At 33.7% G+C, this 26,144-nt stretch overlaps 1 protein-coding gene across 6 annotated transcripts in view; it reads right to left on the bottom strand.

Moving 5' to 3' along the window:
- FMN1 (formin 1) overlaps positions 1 to 26,144 on the bottom strand; it is a 153,790-nt gene that overhangs the window by 5,981 nt on the left and 121,665 nt on the right. For all 6 annotated transcript variants that reach the window (XM_085550366.1, XM_085550368.1, XM_085550367.1 and 3 more), the window contains 3 exons: positions 24,085 to 24,177; positions 7,107 to 7,158; positions 4,789 to 4,938 (listed from right to left, as the gene is read on the bottom strand). In XM_085550366.1, coding sequence (XP_085406492.1) covers positions 4,789 to 4,938; positions 7,107 to 7,158; positions 24,085 to 24,177 — 295 coding nt within the window. The remainder of the gene's footprint in view (positions 1 to 4,788; positions 4,939 to 7,106; positions 7,159 to 24,084; positions 24,178 to 26,144) is intronic.

The raw sequence follows: 26,144 nt of genomic DNA, 5'->3' as shown, positions 1-26,144 counted from the left end.
ATGTCACAACTCAGGTCTACTTACACATCCAAGACATTAAACACTAATAGTTCTGGTGTGTCAGTTTGTTTCAGAGGAGAGAAAAGAAGATTTAAGGAATGCAAGTCAATTAAGCTTTGAAATCTGATCAACCACAACATGGTTGTGTTCAAAAGAAACATTACTCTCATTCAGTGGTGAGCAAAAGAGGTCAATATATCCTAATGAATAAAGAAGATGTGGTGGCAACTGCAATGCTGAGCAATATAGCACAATATCACACAATAAGGAAAACAAAACTGAATGAAGTGAACAAAGAAATGTGTTTTTAATTGGGAAACTCATGATTCCAATATTATATTTGAATCTTTACTATTATCTATGAGAATATAATTTGCTTTTTCCTGCCTCAATGTGACTAGTTTTCCCTGTAAACTAGATGCAAGTCATGCCTCTAAAATTGGAATGTATTAGTGAAAAAATAAAAGCATCATTTTAATTTTTAATTTACAACTTCAACACAGAAATTCAACTAAAATATATATTTGTATTTAATAAAGTTTCCATTGTAAGCCAGGTACTCAGAAGATAAACTCTTGTCATGTTCAATTATGCTTCCCGTGCAGCCAGGCAGAAGGTGTAAGCTGGTTCATGCTGCACTTAAAAGCCTACAGTTAGGATACAAACAATCCTGTCTGAGCGAGCCAATTGCTACTGGTCTTACTGGTGTGTGAAGACAGACAATTGTTTGCTAAAGTCCTTGGTTAGCATCACAATAGCCTTATAACAGACTTCGAAGTTTGAACATTGTCCATTTCTATCACTATATTGTACAATAGAATTGGCTAGTCAAGCTTTCTAAAAAGAAGTGTCTTGAACTAAAGATTATTTTTCCTCATTGCTCACTGTAATATTGAAAACAAAAATATAATATAATCCTCTGCTTCCTCTGTGGCAAGTGCTCCTGCCAAATTTCAGTTATTAGGTGCAAGTTAGCCTCACAGATTAGCTTAATTGATGGTTAGACAAATAATCTGCACCAAAACAAAGAGGTGGAAAGCTATAGCCAACTCCAACTTACTATAGTAAACAAAAATTTACTGGACACCATTCACTGCCCTTTTTATTGTTCAGTTACCACCATTAGCTACTCATGCTGCTACATTCAGAGCTTCAGCTTTTTAAACTTGTCATTCATTCCTTTGAGCACTCCAAAAAAGTAATCACTATAGATTTTTTCATAAGATAAAGTGATACCATCAGTGTGATTTGTGCTAGTGATAACATTCAAGAACAAAAAAGGCATTAAAAAAGGGACCTTCTATAAGCAGGTCTTACCCTATTTTGAAGAAGAAACGTACTTCTGTTTATCAAATGACTTCTCTAGACATTAAGACAAACTTTGGTTCTTTGTTTTTGTTTCTGATTTCTGTTTCTTGCTGTGCAATTTGAATGCATATTCTATCTAATGAAAGAAATGGCTTAATCTAGTGCAGTAACTACTGCTACAATCTTATGTTTGCAGTGGAAGCAGTGAGAAAAATTAACAGCAATAATTCCATTCCTATTTGGATGCTTCATACATAAAGCATAATCACATGATAATACTCATCACACTTATTTTGCGATTTTCTATTCATCACTGCAATTACTTGTTTTTTAATATATACGTCTAGATTTTTTACCCCATATTCAGACTTGGCTAGGGTATTATGTTAAAATACATTTTAACAGATCTTGAATGCTTTAATAGATATATGGGTATATATTCACATATTAATACACACTTATTTTGATTCTGAATGCAGAGACATACTAACTGAAAATAAAATTAATGGAATAAAAAAAGGAAATGTGACTTGTAGAAATGCAATGACATAACTTTGTTTCGGTCTTCAGCTTGGTTAGCATCTCAAAATCTTATAAGAAGAAAACAAAAAAAGCAGTTGATTTACCTGAATGCACACAGTTAAAAAGTTTCTTCATTTTATCTCTACAGTCAGTTAATTTGTTGTATCTATCTAGGTTTGTTATCTATCTGTAATTCTGTCTTCTTCTAAATGGTGTTCAAATTTTGTTCAGGAAAGAGACAATGATTCAACTATGTTTTGCAGGCATCTAATTTATTTTCACGGTGAGTAAAGTGCTGGGCAGCTCTGTTAAAGTGTTTCCTTTACTTCATGAAAAAGCATTAATCTAATTAGATTTCTACAGTTGTGTTACATTTAGGAGCCAAGTTAATGTTAGACAAAACAGGCTCCTGCAGCTGAGGCTGTCATTTTTCACAGGGGGTGCCCCTTCTCCCCAAAATTCAGAGATTTTATAGTTTCTCTTACGCAACACAAAGTACCTTGTTTTGAGTATAAAAATTTAATTTTCCACCTTAAATCTTTTGACCTACTATTAATTTTAGCTAATATATTTTTAATGCTGCATTTGGTATGGCACGTTACTGATGATTCTGCATATAATAATTAAATTTAGAATTTTCTGAGCTGTACTTCATGAGTGAGAAATTATAATCCAATACTGACATTCTCCTTTAAATGTAAACAATTAAAACCATATTTAGGTATCTACACAGCTATTTCAGTTCAGATACATTTTATACTTCTGCGGCTCCTCCTGAAATTTGAAGGCTAAGGTAACAGTAGAAGTGTTTATATAAAGATATCAATGTCTTAGTTTCAGAACCCAACAATGAAAATTTTGACTTTTGCTACCAATTTTTCCTCTTTAATTATTTATTTATTTATTTTTTAAGAACAAAAGAATTCATTGTTGATGAACATAACCTTTTTATTTTTAATTACCATCTCTAGAAATGCAAAACAAATAGTGCATCAAATTAATTAGCCAGTTATGGAAGACAGCTGTCCATTCCAGTCATACTAAGGTTTTTAGTTACCAATGTGCAGAGTGACTCTGAGCTTTCTTTCAAAATTTCTTGGGCCTCAGCTCATCAACTATTAGTCTCAGACTTTGTGAAACAAAACCTTAAAAGGTCATGAATTCACAGGAAATTTTCAGATGATTAAAATAGTTTTCCCATCATTCAAATTTACTGATTTCATGAGGTTCTTCTTTTCAGTAGCACATTACAAAACAATTTAGGATGATGAAAACAGCTCTTCTCTCATTCTAATTTACTTATTACACAAAGATCCTCATTTCAGCACCTCATGATCTTTATGAAACACTTAGATTTTTAACGTAAATGACAATGAATTGTTCTTTTGATATTAATGAAACTTTATAAAGAAAAATTGAAATATATAATCCAGAAATTAGCACTTTGAAGAAATATTCTAATAAGTGGCATTGCTTTACATTCATGAATAGGAATAGAAATATGTTTTAAAGGAACTGATGAAAATTTTGCAATGTATTTTTACTATTACATTTTATTTACACTATTATTAAGCAATGAGTAGTTCATCTCATCCCAGCAGGAAAACACAGAACACAGCAGTTTACTTCAAAGATCTCTTGAACATTGCTGAGTTGTTTTTTGTTAAGATCTCTAATGTATTAATCAAATGTTTAATTAATCAACATCTTAAATCAATTGCTCTGAAGGGATCACTGTATCCCATCAGCAAAGCACTAACTATGTAAGGAATGGATGTATGCTCTGGATGTTTTTTAGTTCTCTGAAGTAAATCCATAATACAATCCCTAGACGATTAGAGCAACCTGCTTACTGACTAGCAATTTTACATGTTTTTAATTTGGGAAACCAATTTGAATATTGACTTGGAGAAAAAGAAATAAAAGATTCTCTGTCAATGTTCACTGTTGTCAGCTTCTAAAATAGATTTAACCATGATGATACAAACACCTACAACTTTCAATAATCTGAAACCTGAAAAACAATGCCCATAAGGTTGACTATCAGGAACTTATATTTTCTCCATTTTGTCCTTTAAAAATCTACATTTACAGGGTTCAAAGATCCCTACTGAGTTAAAGCAAAAAAGGAAAGTATAAGTGCTAAGATCTTTAAAGAAATGTTTCCTTTTCATCTGTGTCACTTTAGAATACACACCTGGATTTGCATTTCATGCTTAAAGTGATTAGTCCATTCTTTTCCAAAGCATGATCACAACACCACTTTTTAGGTCTTTTCAAATGAGTTATGATTAACATGGCATTTACTCACTCATAGTATAGGTATCTTCTCTGCAAATGATTTTTAGCTTCTTTAAGAAAAGTGAGCAAATAATTGAATGGTTTATATTTTATTTTTTTACTCTAACTAATAAAATCAGTTGACTGCCGTGAGATCTAGCGGTAAGTAGTTTGAAGTCCTCAGCAGGACACCAAGAGTCAGAAGTGGTGCTGTAAATTCAGCGTGGGGCTTCAACACAGTGCTAAGTGTGGCCTGAATCTCTGGGGCTTCCCTTTGATGCAAGTGCAGTATATTAACTGGAAAAGCATTCACTTTTATTTGTCTGTACTGTCTGCGACAGCAATATCGCCTCATTTAGGCTAGTTCAACATGAAAATGCACAGAGAAGCAATCTGTTACAAATTAGCACAGCTCCCCTTTCATTTTACTAGCTAGTAATTGGAAGGGGTTACAAAAGTGTAATTTATCAGATTATATGTGTTTATCTTTTTGTGGGGACAGCATGCCTTTGGTGAATTTTCCTACGCACCCTGAGGGAATAATCTTTCCTTGATGTCCATTAGATCTGAAAGAAAACAATGACGCCTGTGAAATATAGGAGTATAATTTGTTAGGTTTGAGAAGGAACAGTTTCCCAGACATCTAAAATGGTATTAATGACTTTATTAGAACCTTACCGCTCCTTGGAAATGCTTTTGCTCTCTCGTTTCCAAATGGTCTTGAAGTCACTGCAGAATTCGTACCACACCGTGAAAACATAGTTTGGTGTGATCTCCTTCTCACCAGGCTTTGGCTTTATGCCAAAGTATCCCACTGTTTCTTCAAAGCTGGGAGAGGGGGGGAAAAGAAACTGTCAACAGTAAGCCTACAGGGAAAACAGTTTGTCTGAGTGCTGATTCCTGATTTGGTTGTCAAGGCTGGTAGTTACCACAACTTCCCCTTAGCCTTGGAAATCATAGCAGTAATTCATGCTGAGTATAACTATCTTTCCAACACCTACCTCACTTTCAGGAAGGCAGCATATAGATGCATGAGCCACCATAGAGATATGTAACACAGTTGAATCACAGGTATTCAGTTTTAAAGACGAAAAACAGAATTTCTTGTATTACAGGAAATGCTATATTCTATCTTAGTCTTTAATTTGATTCACAATGTGGCACAAAGACCTTATTTTGCCATATCTTTTTGTAGAAATACTACAGAAGAGTTATGTGCCAAGTGAGGAAAAAACCTCCAGCTCTGGTTAATAGTAACTTTCAAATAGTTGGAATTCTGTGAAGTGGAGAAAAAAATCCACAGTCAGTGGCAATCAGCCTGCACAGATTTTACAGAAAATAAATTGTCTCCTTCCCTGTATGTCAATAAGCAGATAACAGCAATTATTTTTATGAAAAAACATTATCAATATAGTAGCACACTTTTATTTTATAATGCAGCTACAGAATTGTTACACAGCTGAATATTTTCAAAGTAGACTTTTACTACAGAAGATACTTCTGATGATATTTTAACTGATTGTGCTTTTATAATCTCCGAGCCCAGATTGACTTCCTCTGAGCCCAGAGTCTACTTTACTTGGTCATCCAGGTTAGTTTTTTGTACAGTCAGAAAAAGAGAGAGAAAAATCCCAAATATCTCCCAAGACAGTCCATGTCTCAGGTGAACTGTTTCCATTTGCTGCAGAAGGTGGCAGAAAATTGGCTGAACTATTGACTAACAGCTGGCTGACCTGTTTATTTTCTACCTAATGACAAACTCCTTCTACAGCACAGTTGTTTTCATGTGCCATTTGCTCTGCAGCCTTTCTGGAGCAAACTAGGCTCTCCAGGGTACAAAGTACATCTAATTTGCAGTTGACATAAGGAATTAGTTGTCTGATACTGAATTTAGGTTTCTCAATTGCTAACTAAACATTCAGCATTTTAAGTTATTGCTGAAAAGATCTGTTACTCCTAAAAGTCAGGAAGCAGCCCAGAAAGATAGAGCTAGCTGAATGAAAACAAACAGTGCTACCAGGGGAAGATGTGAAGATGAAACACAAACAGAAGCAAAATACTAAGTGTCAGGATGAAGGCAAAGGAGGAAGGGGAGGGGCAGAGGAATTCAGGATTCAGGACAGCTCTATCAGCTGCATCAGTAGGAATGGAGGATTCAGCTAGGAAGAAGCAAGCATGATGTTAGCAGGTCTGCTGTGACATGAAGCAGAACAGCAAAGAGAGCTTCTGATCTTACTGCTCCCTGCCTAGCTACCCTAGTTAAACTGTACAGTGAAAAACAGCTGAGAAATATTTGGCCAACTGAGTGTAATGCAAATGAAGTTAGAAATTTTGTATTGTATCTGTATTGTATTGTATCTGTTATTCTGTATACATGTGTTACTCTTTTCATAGATGTGCTGCAAAAAAATGCATGAAAAGCATTTTGCAAGCTTTTCTTTAAATTATCATTTTACATTTTTAAGAACAGAACAAAACAATCTTGAATCAAGTTAAAAGCAGACACTTCAATTTAATGAAAATATAACCTGCTACACAGTATTTAATAGAAATACTAACTTACTAAACAGTTTCTTATCTATCCATGTTATCTTTCTTCTTCCTATATGTTTCCTCTTCTAGCCTAAGCAAGGTATAGATGTTCAGATCAGCCATTTGGATTTCATTGTTTTCTTAGTATATCACATTCAGTGGCTTAGGTGATGAAAAAGTTCTGTGACACTGAAACATATTTTTACTGCATTAAGTAGTTAATCGGTTACTACAATATTCTTTAAAACAAGAATTCAATTCAATGTTGACAGCAATTAAAACCTCAAACACAGGAGACTGTATGGCTGAAAACCTAACTGATCTTTTTCCTGGAAGACTACATAAGAAATTTTCAGAAAGCATTACTTCTTTGAAGTACAGATGCTTTTTCCTATTTAATATAAGTCCTACATCAATAACATCTTTAACCAAAAGCAAACAGTTAGAAAAAAAAAAAATCTTACCATTTTTGTGCATTTTCCAAACTGCTCTCTTCTTTTTTACGTTCTTCTTTAGCTGTCAGTGAGAAACATTTCAAACATATAAATTACTGCCTTAATGTTTTAGAGATCCCACCGATTTAGCATTCCTTACATTCCAAATTGGATAGAGTGTATGCTAGGTATAACAGAAGTGATAAACATTTACTAATGTTCAATTTTTGCTCATTTTTTATATGTAAATCTATACTTATTATAGTGTACTGGATTTGAAAGGTAACTTAAAATCTGATACTATAATATATAGAAATATATATTAATCAAAATAAAAGGAAATAATTAAACCTGACATTTAGATTTTAAGAGAGCACTAAGTTGTGCATATTCCTTTATTGTTGCAAACCAGAACTTTAAATTTAAACCAATTTCTGCAGTGCAAATAATTGGAAGTTGCTGAACAGGTAACAAACACAGTTAACACCAACTGTTCCATATAGCTGTCACATTTTGTTCAGGAAACTGGAAAGTGAAAACACATGTACTAAGTTTTAAATGTACAAGATTTTTTTGAAAAAGCAGCCAAGAGTTTGAAATATGGTCATTGAATCAGAACCCCTCTGTTACAGAGTGCTCATACAAACTACTTATAGGGATTTGATTTTCAAAGGATAGGCATTTTCTGCTTTGGTTTGAAAAACGCTGATCAATTTTTCTTAATTTCATATACATGGAACAACCAACTTATCTGTAGCAGAATACTATGTATGTAAAAAAACACTACTGAAGAGGAAGACTTATTTTTATTCCACAACAGAATAATTTCTGTAAGTGCAAATGTTAATATAAACAGAATTCAGACACTGTAATGATACAAAGATAAAGAACTTCTCTCTCTATAGACATTGATGAAATGTAGCTACAGTTATAAATTTGATTTCAGACAAGGCCTTTGAGAAATACATACAGAATTATCCCATTTCATGACTATGGTACTTACACAGAGATTTGTATTAAACTAAAATCAGTTAAAAACTGGTTTACTTCAGAACACTGCTGAACATTGACAAAACTAAGAAATTTCTACTCATATGTTGGGCAAACGTGTTTAACTGAGATTATATCATTATGGCAAAAGCAAAAAACAGCGTTGTGTGTCCTGAGCAAACAAGTAAAGAATTCTCTCTATATATTTTATAGGACAAGGGGAAATGGTTTGAAACCAAAAGAGAGGAGATACAAAGAAGTTTTCCCAACAAGAGTCGTGAGGTGTTGGCACAGGTTGCCCAGTAGTGGAAGACTTAAGTGGAGACACTTAAGGTCAGGATGGACAGGGCTCCGAGCAGCCTTATTGCAGAAGTGCCAGAGTAGATGACCTTTAAGAGTTCCTTCCAACTAAAACAGTTCTACAATTCTATGCTATTACATCCTCTATCTCAAATCCTGGTGGAAAGAAAGCTACCACTGAAACAGATAGAACAGCTCTGATTTACTGTGTTTGTTTCAGGCTAAAGTTCATCTGATATACTTAGTTTGTTATTTCCACGGCTCTTACATTTTTTTTTATCATTAAAACTGGGAAACATAAGCAGGAATTCTGATAGTTTATAATTATACAGAATTAACTACAAATAGGAAAACTAACACAGTTAAAAGCTAAACTATATAAAATTGTGTATAAAATTGAAGTGTATAATCATATTTATAGTTCAGAGCAAGAACTAACCTACTTGGTTTTTAATTTCTTAAGAACATATTAAGGAAAGATGGAAGAAAAAAAAGAACACAGTAACTTTGAGAAAGTGGAAAAAAGATGTGACTTCTAGGAAAGAAGACACAAAATTTACATTATTATGACAGTGTGTTTGTTTGTGTACCAGTATGAGGGAAAAGAGGAAGCAAGGAAGTAGCTATTATATGTTTGATAGTGTTTTCCATGTCTTTGGCTATAACCATGTCTACTCAATAAGTACTTTAAAGTATGTATTTGAAAATAAGATGTTGAGACTTGTTAAGAAAACAAAAGAACAATTCCATATAACAAATTCTAAGTAAAAAGCAGTTAAAATACTCCATTATACATAAGACAAAAAAAATAGAGCCATTTTTAGTCTACTGTGCAATTCTTAAGTAATTTGCTATTCAGAATCCTGCAGTAATTAACATTATCAATAGCATCAATAAAGGTTTCCTTCAAACACTTTATTGTCCTCCACAGATCCACAATCAAGGTATAAGTCCTCAATTTATAACACTGCTGAGAAGAATTAAATTGAGTTACATTTATTCTTATTTCTCTGACAACAGCAGATTTGTTATTTTGTTAAAGTGGAAGTATGTAGTTCTCTTTCTTAGACCACGTGCTTGATATCTGTTTCCTTAATTCAAGAATATAGCCACAGCCATATCAGATCTGCACAATGACTCATTTAGCCTAATTACTGTCTCTGGCAGATATTGAAGCAGGTGTACAGTTAAGGGCAAGGAAAAGGACAAACATACTTTTTTTCCTGAGAATTTTCTTGAGAAATTACCAGAAAATATTTGTTTCTAACACACCCAATATATGCATAGCAGCTCCCAGTTACAACAGAAACAAGATCTCTTCACGCATTGAGGTACTAAGAAATAATTACCAAAAGAACAAAGAGAAGTCAAGGGAAATCAGTACTGGATAGTATCAAAGACTGAATGCTGGAGAAAGCAAATAATCAGCAGTCGAAAGAAGAAGGAGGAGAGAACTTGCTCTAAGAGTGGAGGACAAAGAAAGAAAAGTGGGTGCACAGATATCAGTTACATCTGCCCTGCTAGTCCCTCCACCCTGCATGGAAATATCTTTTGGATTTGTTAACTATACAAATCCATCTATGTAGAATGATTCACTCAAGCCTACTAGTTGTGCTTATTACAGGTTTTTTGGTGCTTATTTTTCAGTATCTTATTATTTTCAGAACTGAAAGATCATCACTTTTATAAACATTCCAGAGCAATGAGAAATCTTCAAAATTATGAGAATGCTATGAGAGTTAGCAGTTGGGGTACGGGAATCAGAACTCTCAGATTTATATTTCAGGGCTGAATTCATGTGGTTCACAAAGTTTATCCTTAATGGACATTTAGAGACTAGCTAATTATAGGTTTGTTGCTTTTTTTTTTGTTGTTGTTGTTTTCTTTTTTGCTGGGAGGAGGGGGAGGATGGAAGGGAGAACACCATAAAACAAGGCTTTATTTATTTATTTTTTTTGCTCAAGGAAGAAAGTAGGTTTATCCTGACTCATGTTTTCCAACCAACTACATTTACTGTAAGACAGAATCTGGGATAAGGCACAGTCAGAGAAAATAAACAAAAAATAAAAAAGAAACAACCCCAAACATGCAAAACCAAACCAAACCAAACCCCCAGTGATATAACTCTCCGAACTTACAGAGTCTGAATTGAAGCTGTTACAATTGTGAAAAAGGACAGGCCATTTTCTGGGAGCACAAGAACTCACCTTCATCATAAATCAAGATTAAAATCTCCTAAGTATTAATGTTATAAAACCGTCAAATGAACTCTGATTTGTGAAGATGGAAACATGCTAGTTCTTTAAATAAGGGTAAAGGAGGGGTTGAGGTGTATCTCAAGAAAGGTTTATTATTTTTTTCTGAAGTGCCAAAAGTCACACTCTGTGGCATTACTGAGGTAAGGAGGTCAAGCCACTACAGTCATTATTTTCTTGGCCTTTTTGAAGACATACCAGCATTTGTAACAGACTAAAATTTCTTAGAAATTATGCACTGCAGCTATATATTTGGATATCAGTATCACAGAATCATAGAATCATCAAGGTTGGAAAAAACCTCCAAGATCATCTAGTCCAACTGTCCACTTACCCCCAATATTTCCACAGTAAACCATGCTCTTTAGTACAACTAAAACTGAAGTCAGAAGGCCCTATAGTAAAAAGTATGCTATATACATATATCTTCATGCTGAAGTACAGTTAACATAAAAAATGAACTTATCAACTGTATTTAACCAGACATTGTGCAGGGTGGGGGAAAAAAAAAAGTCAAAGAAGTCCTTCTAGACAGGAAAACAGACTAGAGAGGATCATTAAAAACAATATACATGTTTTGTCTTTATGCAAAATTCTGGACATGCTTAAAATCCTAGACGCTATGGTATTATAAAGAACAGGAGGATCAACAGCAGGGTGAACTTAACCTCCCTTGGTTTTGCTTTCAGTAGAACTATTACCAGTGAAAACTTCCAAATAGACTTCATTTTTAAGAAATCCCTTACTCAGGACATCCACTGTTTGCAAACTCAAGGGAAAAGGAGACCTTTTAAAAAACATTCTTTTATCCAACTATTCAGTATTCACAGGAGGGAATCAAGTAAAGACATTTTCCATGTTTATTCCTTGTTCATAGGAATATGAAAACAATGACTGGACTACAAGCAGAAAGAAAAGTTCACAGGGGGTGCACTTGCTGGTATATGGCAGTTCTGGGAGCTTAAGAACAATCTAATGAAGGACTCCCCTCAGGACTGTTATTTTACAGTCAGGGTGGGTTGACCCTGGCCAGCAGCTAAGCACCACACAGCCACTCATTCACTGTTCTCCAGCGGTGGCATGAGGAAGCTAATAGGAAAGAGCAAAAGCAAGGAAAAAAACCACAAGCAATGCAAAAGCAAGCAGTCACAGCTACACAAGCAGACTGAAGCCCACCCAGTTTTGATACAGTGACTACCTACTACAAATTCCCTTCAATTCCATTTTGAGTGCTTAGCATGACATTATGCTCATGGAACATCTTGTTGGTCAGTTTGGGTCAACAGTCCAGGTTCTGTCCACTTCCAACTTCCTGCACACCCCTGGCTTACTTGCCGGGAGTGACAGAGTAGGAAAAAGACCCAAAGCCTTAATACTGTGAAAATACTGCACAGCAATAGTCGAAACACTGGTCTGTTATCAACGTTATTTTAGCCACTAATCCTAAACACAGTGCCATATGGGTGCCCATGAGGAATGCTAAGTTCCATCCCAGCAGCACATAACCATACAGAAAAATCACTACAGATGAATTCTAAGATTTAGCTGAATTGGATCATTTGCATGGTTTTATTAGTTTTGCGCAGTCAGATTTATAATTTTTCTTTTAATATAGCCTTGGTGCCCAGTCACTAGACTGATCATATCAAACTGTGTAGTTTTCAATAAAGTACAAGATTTTAGTGATTGGATGACAGTAGCAGAACCACATGCATGAGGGTAAAAACACACGTTTTTACATGTTAATGAATATCATTAACCTGTGTATAATTTTTTTAATTGTTATTTTACTGGCTAGAAAAAGAAAGGGCCCTGCATAAATATGCAATAATTGCATATAACTGCAAATGAATTATGAAGAATGACTTGTATGTTGTATTTAACACGTGAAAATACTTTTCATTAAATAACTTTGCCAGAAACCAGTTTCTTGGAATGTAATGTTTAAAGGAATGGAAATCATATTAATAGAATTTTTAAAACAATGGATGCCAAGTGCAAATAAAAAAGTATTAATGAAAACACACATAAATTCAGGAGGATTTAAAATCAGAAAATTCAGGGAAAGCAATAATATCTACTGGATTTTGAAAGTGTGGCTAGACTGATAAGAATAACTATGGTACTGAGTATAAACTTGGGTTTTTGGAATTGTTAAAGATGTGGAAATTTCTAATTTAGAACCACATGCTTTTGGTTTCACATTTTATAAAGACTGAATCCAGCTTTAGAAATTTCTTTTATGTCATATAATTAAGATAGGAACAGAGGATATAAATGCTCTCAGAAATTAGGTACTCAGAAAAAAAAAAAATTATTTAAATTTCAGATGTATGTTTTCATTCTAATGACTGAAAGCCTCTCCCGCTAACCTTAGAGGATTTTAGCAAACTATGAGCACACCTGCTCTGTTCTAGGAAAATACTCATAAAACATCTGTATCTCTACTTATACATAAAGGCTGAAATTACTATTTCTACACTATTATATTGAGAAACTTTTAAATTATTGCCATAAAAAAAAAAGGAACTCTTTTTACTTAAGAACTCCCTTCACATTAAGCATAGCATACAGGAGAAAATATGTTTTCTACCTTATTTCAAATTCGAACAATTCATACACAATGTGATGAGAAAATATCCCCTTGCAGTCCAGCATTCTCATGCAGGTGCTTTTTTTGGCTTATCACAATAAAAAACTGGAGTGTTACACGTACTGATTCCTAGCAGGTAAGTTTTTTAGCATGCATTTCCCTAGGTGGTCATTAGCTTCTAATTTGGTGGCTTTTTGAACTCATGAAATTCAAAACAGATCCTCAAAATACATGTAAATATTCCATTCTTTGTCTAATAGTTTATTTCAGTAAATTATAATGCAAAAAATCCTCCAAAACAATAAGTCTCCCCCCAACAATAGACCTTTCTTCTGATGTATCAGTTAAGCAAGGAGATCTGTGAGCAATGCAACCAACAAAACCTGGCCTATTATTGATCTGCATTTTAGAGATAGTTCCCAAATGGATTCATTAATGTTTAATTAAGGGTTGATTTCATGACAGAGCCTCTTCTCCCTCAGAGACTAAAAGGGTCATTCTTCTCTATTTAGCCAAAAGTTTTTATTGAGATTTTAGAACTTTAATATCTTAAGACCTCTAATTGTCACACTGGACAAAAATTGGTGTGCCCATAAAAATTGTTGGCAGGAGAACAAACAACAGGCAGTGTGATCATATATGCCTTGTTTCCTTTAACTCTTCTCTAAATTAGAAAATTATGAATTTTGAACCTATGGTTTGGCTTTGAAATTTTTTTGTACAGTTTAAATACTGGTATAGACAACTTAAACCCTTTCAAAACAATCTTCAGAACACTTGCTGCCATGAGGTCTTAATCGCACTTCCATGAACCAGTCCTTACAAGTTTATTTTCCTTTGCAGTGGTACAAAAATTGTTTTTAGCTAAGAAACCCACATCCAGTGATGAAAATGTACAACTGTTTCTATCATACAAAGAGTCTCTGTGCAGCCTTGGAAAGTTGCTAACAAACAAGGTCCCATATAAGCAATCAGAAATATTACTTACCGGCCTGTACCATGGGTACTAGGCAAGGACTAATTAAGAGAGTACACAGAAATTGTTAAACATTATAAAATATTCAGTCAGTATTTTTAATGTTAACAAAAGCATAACAAACTGTAGACATCTGTGCACACACTGAGGCATACAACACCAGCAGAACACACTCACGCAACACATTCAAGGAAGTGTTTATTATCATAGGTAATAAAAAACCTAGGAAATTATGTTTTCTTTTAAAAGTGATAATGCTGTCTATAAATTTGCCAGAAAATGTGTTGAAGGTCTCTTTACCAGAACATTATAATGAACTATACAGAAAAAAACATTTTATGTGTATTTTCTTAAAGTCCTATATTTCTTAAAATATATTTATCTTACCCCAATGGTTTTACTGTACTCTGTGCAAGTTAAAGCTGCTTTTCAGTTAAAGCTATTTTTTTTTTCAGTTAGCTTGTACAGAAGAAGGTTATTGTTTCATTACAATTAGGACTAATATTCTTACTTTCCTACATTCTGCAGTTACCAATTACAAAGCAAGAATTAACATTACATTTTTCAATTTATTCATTCAAATTATTTGAAACTGCATTCTAGTAAGATGCAAATAAGACATTAATTTCTTCTTCTCACATACTAGTGGGAAACAGATTTAAAGCTTACTAGAAATTAAACACTACAGAAATGCATTCTAATTCTCATTTCTATTTTAATCAATTCTTATAAATTTGTAGTTCAATTTCAAATGCAGTTTTGCAGGTTAACCTTTGAGGTGACTAATTGTATCTAAACAGTCTGCAGAACTGGAGAATTAGTTCTAATCCTTTCAAACCAAACAATCTGTTCTGTTTGGGAAAATCATTCAGATTTTCTACAGCTACAATCTGTTGTAGCAGAAGTGAAAATTTTCAGTATCAGCACATTTTTATACCAAGGACAACACCTTTAAATACATGTAAAAAAACTGTTTAAGCCAATAGGAAGCAGGCCTTCTCAAAAACATAAGGGATAAAAATATATGTTAATTGGGTGGTGAACCAATGGATAATCTGTTCAACAAACAACGAATAACTATAAAAAGTGAAATAAACTAATTTCAGAGAAACTTGGGAAATTCGTGCCTGAAATCTTTTAGGAGAGAAAAGCCATAGCACTGCCTCCTCCTGTGGAATGGTAACAATGATTTATGAGGCTAAATCATTTCTGCTGATTAAGCTCACTAAAGATTGGTTTCACATGATCAGCTAAAGTACAGCAACGTGTGATGTGTAGTGGCCCCACACGTTTGAACACACTAGGACACGCTCTTCTAGGTGATCCAGAGGATGGGGGTGGGGGGATAAAAGCTGCTGCTTTGTTTTCCATACATTTTCGCCTCATTAGGATACACTCCTTCTGCAAAGTAAGCCACTTCTGGTGGTCGGGAGCAAAATCTCATTGTAAATGCACAGCAGGATAGTGGCAAAGCTTAGATTAATTCTCCATAGATTTATATAGACCTTTCTCACTGTTGATTGCTTGTACTGTTTCAAAGGTGTGCATGTTGCCTTTTTTTATTGCTGGTTACTGACTTTATTCCAGCATATGGTGGTTGGCGCCATGACACAAAGTGAACATTTTATACTTGAATTAAAGTGGATATTTGACAGTTTCTGTCAGAAAGTTCAGAGAAAAGAATTTGTGAGACAAGATTTATGGCATATTTTATATGGGACACATCTGTTTCTTTGCTACATTTTTGTTTAAATAAAAAAGCAATGAAGGCTCTTTAAAAAACAAAGACTGTCAATAAAAAAGCATGAACAGAAAAAAAACCTATGTTATTGAGAACGAATTTAATCATTCTGACCTTCTAAAAATGTACTGCTTAGAAGTGTGACAGTCACCTTCCCCTTTTTATTCATCTACAAAGACAGGATGGAGGGGAGGGGGAATTTCAGACTCTAAATTGATTATCAACTTCAGGGCTAGCTATATTTAGGGATAAATCAAATTGAAATGAAAATCAAAGAAATATGCAGTATTGACATCAAATACTGAAAAACAAGTGAAATATTAAGGCAGATTTTGCCCATCTTTTTTTTTTTTTTTTTCCCTTTTTCATCTCTAACTGCAATTTAGTGAAGTGGAATGTGTCAAATGAACACCCTTTGTTTTGAAAATTTCTACCAAAACTCAAGACCAACTCTTTACCATATCTGAAACAAAACTGAATTTGCAGAACATCCAGCAAGATCTAGTTAAATTAAAATAATAATAATAATAATAATAATAAAAAATAAAGTATATGTTATACAAGAGATAAATTATTTCAATAAAACCCAGAATATTTAACTAACAACTTTCCTGTTTATAAGGGTTTGTATTTAATATGAAATCCTAAGCTTTGCTGTGGGAAATATAAAAAATCAGGAATACTTAATCAAGTATCATAAGCACAAAATAAATAAATTCTGTATAAATCACCCATGTTTTTCCACAAAAGCATCTGAATCTTATTTAATTACTACTTAAAGAACACAAGAACAGGAAAACTAACTCAGTTGGACTACTTGTATACTATATAAATACATATACAAGCACATAGATGGTTAAAAATATCATGATCACAGTGTAGGTTCAATAATCTCCCAAGCAAAAATAGAATAATTTCATTTACAAGATCACAAAAATATACCAGCACAAATAGGATAAGAGAAGAATGTAAATAGCAGAGCAAATTCAGATGAACTTTATACATGCTAACTGAGTAGAAATGCAGTTCAGACACGAGATATGAAATCATACAGGAAATTCATTAGAAGACAGTAAAGAAGAAAACAGTTGGACAAGAGGAAAAGTGTTTGGAAAACCAACACAAATAACATGAGATGACTATGACATGAGTGCTAGAAGAAAACCATACTAATTGAATAGAAAATGAGGGTTTTGATGGAAAATTAAAATGTTAAATTCCACAGAAGTTGGTAATGTTTAAACTAAAGGTATTGGTAACATAGGTACACATTTTACAGCAAGCATATGCATCACAGTTTTTGGTATTAAATCAAGGGTATTAATACTAACATTAACTATGCCACTCAGTTGTGATTACTAAGAAATCCTGGTTTATGCTGAAATGCCAAACACTGTGGCAGCCACGATGATTGAGTGCAAGAAAGCCAATCACACTGAAAATAATCTGGAAGGAACCATTTACTCTGAGAGATTCTTTCCTTGTCTTCTAGGAGAGGGTGACATCAAACTTCTAATTATAAGCACATCGAAATTACATGTTACATATTTCAATGTAGTTTAGCCTTCCAATTTTATAATAAGTCATGATTATAGTGGAACTGATTATAGCAATCTACATATAATTTTCTCAAAAGTACTCAATTGAAAGTTTCCTGAGAATTCATATTTTTAATTAACATCAATTTTCAGGACTTTGATGATGGTAATTCTTTTAGGAGAGTAGGAGGAATCGTTCATTCGAGAGCAAAATCTTCTTTGAATCAGCTCACTATCAATATTGCATTCTTCAGAGGCATATGGATGCAATCACATTCTAGGACACCTTATTTGGTATCTTATGGACTGAGGCTATTGTCCAACTTTAAAATCTCAGAGTACCACAGCAGTCAGAATCTGTGCTTTGCAGACTCATGCCAATTTATGTAAATCACTCTTTCATGTATTTAAATACAACAATGTTTGAGTGATGAAAACAGTTATGACTGTCACAAACAGTTTGAAAGATTAAAGTAATTCTGCTGCTGGCATATAAAACAACGTTCCACATCTTAACACAAACTTTGCATGGTCTGTAATGTCATTGCTGGGAAGGATAAAAAGTTATAAGCAAACATTATCACTGCAAGGAAGTATGACATATTTTTCATGTTTGACACTGGACATAAATATCCTCCTACACTGTTTAATGTGAGAACTGCATATGTGTGGCAGAGATAATAAAACATCTCAGTGAAAACAAATGAAGGGGAAAAAAGAGTCATGATGAGTCGAATAGAAAATACTGCTTTGAAGTTAAAAGTCTATGTATTCATACAGTTTATTCACAAAAGGAAGATCCAGTATTTGATATGCAGACTGAATAGTCACAGTCTGATGGCTTGTAGAACTGGTTGTTTTTACAAAGATATGCTTTTTAGTTGACAAACGAAGCCTTGTAAGTGAAGGTAACAGAACATCAGGGCAATAGTAAGATGCATTTAAGTGCTATTGCTCTTCCACTGTTGTTTACACACCAGATGTAAAAAGGCAATTGTTACTAAATTCCAATGCTCCTTAAAAACAATTGTTGATATTCTTCCTTGACTTAACTTAGTACTGAAAGGTTCAAGAGCTTTACTAAGAAAATGGAAAGCAAGTGCCATAACGCTATGCTTACATTAAGTAGATTAAGGTAGAGGAATATAACAGTGCAAAACAAATATGCGACAGTTTTATTACCTGTTTTAGAATTTTTTTTTTCTACAACTTTAAAATAACATTGTTTCTGTGGATACACTTCTTGAGGAGAAGTGACATTTGTGGTAAAAAAGCAACAATTTAAAATATTTTTTCAGGGGATTCTGATATTTTTGAAAGTTGTTACAGGGAAGCTCTAGTAAACTGCTAAGAATAAAGACTTGAAACATAATTTCTCCATTTTAAAACCAATATAATGTTTTCAGATTATTAAAGGCAATAAGCAGCAATGTAAATTTATTCCTAATTTTTGACTGTATTGGACTTTATAACAGCAACTGAGAAATATGAAATATTACAGATTGTGAAAATTTTACTGATTATGGTATCTTGGAGTATTCTTAACTTCTGATTCACTGCTGAGATATGTAAGCATCCTACTACATACACAACTTTGACTGAAAAGCTGTTTTAAGTGGAAAGATTTTTATTTTAAATTTATTTCATTTCATGTATTTATTCATTTTTTTGCTTTAATAGAAGAAATTATAGTGTCAGATTCTTACACCTAAGGGACTAGAAACTAAAAAGTAAGGACGCCTGGGTTGATAAAATTGATACTACTAGACAGAGAATAAATTAATGTATATGGAAATATATAGTAGCAGAACCACATTGAAGAAAATATTTTCAAATCCAGGAAGAAGCAGAAAATAACAAGAAATCAACAGCCAGCTAAGATGCTTTACAGGATTAGAGTTGAAGAAAAGGCATGGGGCATTTTCCTTATCTTAATGCTATATGAGCTATATGAGATGATACATTAGGTATTCTGAATAAGCAAATTAAATGTAGTAAAATGGAGTGAAAATAAACATAATCTGATAATGAGTAAAACGATAACAAAATTATCTGAATAGGGATATTAAGAACGAAGAAGAATATATACCTGGGATATACCTTAGAACCTTAGAAATGATTCGGTTAAAAGAAATCAAATACACTTTGAGAAGGTTTAGCTTAGAACTCTAAAGACTAGTGATTTCAAACACTCAGTATTTCAACTTCTTACAAATGAGTAAGAAAATCAAAACAATAATTTGTTATTATATTCAGTTAGAAGAAACTACGTTTCTGGAAGTAAAGTTATGAAGGTGGAACTTACATGAAAGCTTGGAGATATCAGAATGGAAGTAACTATTATTTATATAGTTGCAGTGACCTGGATCAAACAATTTACACGAAGATGCTTCAGATATTTGAAAAGGTCAGGAGGCATCTGTCTGTCTGCTTAGGCAGCCTGGTCTCTTACAGATTCAGACAAGTGTCCCTATATATATTTCCAATTCTCAGGCCAGAGAAATCAGAGTTCAGATCATAACTTCTGGCCAGTGCACTTGGATACATTTTTTTCATGACGTTTCTTAATTTCTCAGTTATACTCCCACAAGAATAATACAAAACAGAAGATAGTTAACTGCTGAGCGGGCAACTATCAAATGAAATGGGCTAGCCTTAAAAGAATTTATTTCTTACGTCCTTTTCCACTGGACTACCTCAGCAATCCTCCATGGTGCATTCAAACAGGCAAATGAATAGATGTAGATCAAAGCTCCTGTTCTGCAATAATAGTACATTAAAAAGCACAACAGTTTGGAAGCATGCCCAGGTAGCTACTGCATCCTAGCTAAAATTATCAAGAAATCACTTAGCAGTAAAAATCAGATTTACTGACATTTTCCATGTGCTTGCTAACCTTGTCTGAAAAATATACTACCTCCTGACATAATAGTACATTGTCTCACTTGGTTTGTGACTGGTTTTCTACTGTACAGTACGTGACTGAGTGCCAGTCATTCTTATATAGTGTAAGAAAAGCAGTAATTGTAGCAAAGCAACAACTTAACCAGTGTTGTTAATCCAAGTGCAAGGCTAGAATTCCATACGCAGTAGAATTCCTTCCACTACAAGATTGATCTCAGCAAATCTACTTTACTTGATAAATCTCTTTCTCTCCATTTTCTTTGTTACCTTGGGCAGCTGAGTGTATCGTGTGGCTTTTCCAAATAGCATTCCTTCCCACTATTAATGATTTTCAAAAACTGTTCTGTTCTGACATCAGACTACTTGTTTCACAGACTCTGTTGTAAATGGAATGAATTCCTTTAGTAGCACATTTTCCATCAGCAAGAAGCTTTATTCTTGAAGAAATGAAAAGAGACTGCTATGAATTTCCTAGGCTACAAAGCCTAAAGACTTCTTGATTCACACGTTCCAGCATTCAAGGGAAGAAATGCGGCCCAGATTAGAGTTTTTACATACTTTGTAGGCTGGAACCAATGAAGGGGAATTTGGGACCAGATTTTGCAAGATTCTGGATTAATCTAAGCTACAAACTTCCACGTTTATGACAATGGACAAATAATATAAGATAGTCAAGGGGGGAAGTGAAAAATAAATTTTATTAGGGCTAGTTGACTGCTCTTGTGTGCTGTCTACTTTCTGGTTCATATTATACTTGAGAGAAGACAGAAAGAGAATAAAAAAGAGTCATGAAAAACTAACAACAATGGCTGATAGCCAGCACCCTTTCTAGTGAGCTTCATAGCTACAATAAGCAAACTCTCTTACTTTTCTCCTTTTCAAAACGGAGTATTTGGCACTTTTCTTGCATACATATAACAGTTATGTTTGTTTGGTTGTTTTTTTTTTGTTGACAATTTGATAATTCAAAGAACAGTTGGGTTTTTTTTCCTACATAATTCTGAGCAATAGTTTCATAAATTAAGGGGTATTCCAAACCTACTATTGACGCCATGATTTCAAAGTCATTTTTGTGAATCATGGAAAATGTAACAAAATGCAGCAACTTTACTGGAATTACAGCCTGTGTACAATCACTTATGGTAAATCTTATGTCTATGTATTATAGTAAAACTAATCTTTTTTTTTTCCCACCATGCTATTAAATCTATTAATGATTATTTTTGTTTTCAGAATAATCTGAGTTCTCTTAAAAAGTATGAGAGTATCAAATACAGCTAATGAAGAATTAACACAGTTTACAACTTTAATGTGGGAATCACAGAACACTTGACAAAGATCATCTTTCACTACAAAAAAGAACAAGAATCATTATTTTACACAGCGTACCAGGAAAGCAAGGCTCTCTGAAAAAGAGATTAACCAACTCTTCTAGCATAAGATGTCAAGTAGCTAAACTGGGAATAGGACCTAAAGGTTCTGGCACCTAATTCTTTGCTGAAGGCACTAGACTATGTTAAATTCAGTTATACAAAACAGCACTGACATCAGTAGAAGTACAGTTTATCCCCTTTTGCATTTTAGAATGTCAGTCTCCATAACAGTGCATGCTTTTTATTACAACACAGCAAGCATTAGATTTAATTGGTATTAATTGTAATTAGGAAATATAAACAGATCTGATGAAGCAAATCAATCTTCCCCCCTGCTCCTCCCCCTCTACAGTATTTCCCATTTATCTCTGAGAAAAAAAAATATGGGAAATCAGGATTTGAGAAAAAAAATGAGTATCTATGAGTTCCAGCCCTATTTCCAAGCCAGAAGTTTCTGAGTTTTGGATACTTGCTGTGAGCTGGCAGGAAGATAACAGACTATTTTTTCATACATTTGCTTAAATCACCCACAACTCCTTTTTTAAACAAACAAAACTGAAAGCAGATGCTTAACGGATGCTCAGTTTTATCAGTTAACTCCTAATTTTAGAGAAGCATTTGAGTTTCCAGACACTTATCTGAACTGAACCACTGAACTTCTTGAAATCTGTCCAATACCTATTCTAATATTATAATTCAAGATGCTTGTCAGATATCTCCAGCGCACAATTTTATAGGATTTCCTTTCCAATGCCATACAAAGTACCTCTCACCCATTATAGAGATTCAAATCAAGGAGATAAGCAACTAAAGGAAGTAAATGATGAATAACTATAGGGTCTGAAGCTCCCAGGACTTTGTACATTTATACATAAATATGCTAATGAGAATGGGTACAGAATGAGGACAAGTATAAAAAGGATATTAAAGGAAAATATGAGAAGACAATACAATATGCCCCCCATGCTTAAGGCTGGACTCTTGAAATGCTTGAGATTCTTTTTTTTAAATTATTTTTGTTTACATTTGTCTATTTTCATTAATGGCAGGGATGAAGATTAATGTCTTCATAGCAGCTTATGTGGTGTTGTGTTTTGGATTTGTAACCCAAACAGTGTTACAGCTCACCAGTCTTTGCTACAGTGCTGTGTCAAGGAAAATAAGGAAGTATACTGGAGATCATAAAGGTACTTGCAGATATATCTTGTTTTACAAGTTCTGTGGCAAGAAATTTATATCTTTGTACTGTCCAAAAACTTAAAATATCTGTCAAATAAACATATCCAAAGAACAACAAATACTGTTACTTTCAAAGCGTCCTGTTTTCACTTCTCAAATAATATAAGACAAGCTCATAAAATGACATAATTGAAAAGGCATTGGAAGGACTTTTATAAAATGGAATAAGCTAACTCACAAATAATTACCACAATTTGAATGATCACTAATTGCATTCTCCCTAGATTAGTAGATTCAGATAGTTTTCTTGATTTCTCAAAAGGGAAATTTTCAAGTTGATCACAGTTTCACAGTTCCTGGAGAAAATCTTAGCCCTCTGGTAAAATTTAGTTATCAGAAATATTCTGTTACCTCAACAACTCCTACATCTTGGGATAATCACAGAATGGCCCGGGTTGGAAGGGACCTGAAGAATCACGAACCTTCAGTTCTCCCTCCCCCCAAAACAGGTGGGGCCACCAATCTTGGGAAAGAGAAAACTTGGTTTCCTTATCTATTCCCTTGCACCGCTCCCGAGACACTACAGTGCTCATACATGCAGCACTGTAGGAAAACAGGAGTAAGACTGCAGTTTTCAACAGCAGCAACATACATTCCCATTGTCTTGCACTGATCACCTAATGGCACCCTCAGATCTCATCTCTCTTATCACTGGACTCTGCCCTTTTAAATCACCTCCTTTGCCTTAGGCAAAATCTGTAATTAATCAGTTAATGGCTGTACCGTGGATACAAAATCACATTATTTCATGTATATATGTGGGAGCATATTTTCTATTGTAGTCTTTTATAGACTTGAAGATATATTTTCTATCTGATAAATCTAATAAGTCTACAATGAATATTATTACCTAAATATACTGATAAAAGATAAAACAAAAAATAACCAATAAGAAATGTGTGAGATCAAGGAAACATTGATAAGCGGTGTCTAAGTTCTGTGAATCCATTACTCTAAACACCTAGTAGGCATATTAGGAACACAATCTATAACAGATAGTAGGAATTTATAGAGACAATAGATACGTAACACAGCTTACATTAAGTATAGAATACTTTGTAAAACATTACACTATTGAGTGGTATATATATATATTTACCTTTCTGGAAGAATTCCTCTAATTTCTCCTTGAAGGGCTGGAGATGCTCTTCTGAAGATTCTCTGCAAACTAACTTCATCTGCTTTTCAGAGGCTATAAAAACAAGTTGAGAGCCGTTTGTGGTAGATACCAACACTTTAAAAGCCCTCATCTAAATTAGTCACCTAGACATACTTTAGAGGTAATGGAAATAAATATGCACTATTGAATCCAGCAATTACATTATAATAAAAACCATTGACACTGGTCCAGTATACCAATTAGAAAATGTTGCATGTGTTTAAAGAGTGGAATTTTAGTTACGTCTTGTTTGTTGTAATACTCCAGCTCTGAGATGAGACCTGTTGCTATGACAGCCTACAACACACATTAATTCTAGATGGTATTTAAGGCTTCAAACTTTGTTCTGTTGTGAATGGATGTTGCCTTATATCTGAATTGATTTTGATCAATCAGAGCCAGTCATTCTGTACTCAAGCATTACTTCTAACACAAATGTAGGAATTTAACCTTATTTAAGCATTCACAATGCAGACCATGACATGAAATACAAGTCTGTAAGAAACTTAACTTACATATAACTGTAATTTGTCTACTACTTAGTCTGTTATTTTAAGACCCGATGACATGCCAATTTTTAAAAAACTCCATTCCCTAAAACTCTGTTAAACTTTGAAGGTTCCAGTGTTCCACATTAGAGTTGAAATGAGACTGTTGGAAATAAAAATGCAATTATATTTCATTTAGCAACCAATTTTATGAACTACTATAGGATTTCTTTTCCACAACTCTTCATTCCTTAGCAGCTAAATTTAGATGTAAATTTACTTTGGAGCCAAATCGAGTAGTTAAAGCCTGGCTGCATTAAACATTTTCACACCATATTGCTGCCACCATTATATAATTCAACTTATTCCAGCAAAAATTAATACAAAATGGTGAGAAAAGCAACTGTGAATTTTAAATTAACATGTTATGTTATTGTAAGTTTGCAGTGTGATGAAAAAATGTCAATGGAAGTTGAAAACAGATGTATACATTTCACATTATTACAATTACATTTGTGTTGCCTATAGCACTTCTGTACCACCAGGACTTGTTCAGCAATAACAGTTTTCCAATTAATTGAGAATTTAATAAACAGAAATAAACCTTGAAAGTTTTTATTATAAACAAATGGTGATATCTCACTTAAGTAGATATTGTACTCTACCATCCTTCCACAGCTCTTGTAGATTATGAAATTAATGAGGAGCTCCAAAGCTGATGTAAAACATTCTAGGCCACAGTCTAACTACATCTTTAATCTCTAGTATTGCAACCTGTAGCATAAAACAGAACTTTGTTGCGAAAGAAAATCTTTTATTAGCTGCTCTGTTACACATCTGTAATAACTGCAATTAGGCAGCATTATCAAGTGGGTGGCAACCCTGCCAATAACAGGGTGTTGGAATGAGATGAACTCTAAAGATCCTTCCAACCTAAGCCATTTTATGTTTCAAACAAGATTCCATGAAATTATGCAAATCAGAAATCAAAGTTTGTGAGACTTTTAAGACTATTTCCTTAAAGTACATGTCTCTTACAATTAAAAGTTCGAACTTCATATGACAGTTACCATATGCTGAATGAAATCTATGTAACATTAAAATTTGTGGAATTAAAAAGAATTTTCTACATCTGTTCAAGGAAATCATAATACTTTGGAAGTAGGTGGACATCAGATTATTAAGAAAAATCTAGCAAATTAGCCAAGATGTTACTGTTAAGTTTCCAACTGAAATTTTATACAAAGTAGCAGTTACAACTTTACAAGTGCCGAATTTTCTGTATGTTTTTTTAAAAAAGAAAATGTTACATAAGGAATTATTTATAAAACGTGAAATAAAATGTCGAAAGACTGATTGCACACATTATGTGGAGACATTTGATACATGGTGCTTACAAAATGCACACGATTAATACGATCACCTTGGGTTGAAACCACTGCATATCACTTAGTACATCATAGCAATCAAATAAATTGGTACAAATAGAAACATGTATGAATATGCCTATGA

This window comes from Coturnix japonica, chromosome 5 (genome assembly GCF_054131305.1).
Source record: "Coturnix japonica strain WE chromosome 5, WE-NBRP24, whole genome shotgun sequence".
NCBI classification, from domain to species: Eukaryota; Metazoa; Chordata; class Aves; order Galliformes; family Phasianidae; genus Coturnix; species Coturnix japonica.
Note: the sequence above shows the minus strand (reverse complement) of the source record. Positions and strands in the feature narration are given on the sequence as shown.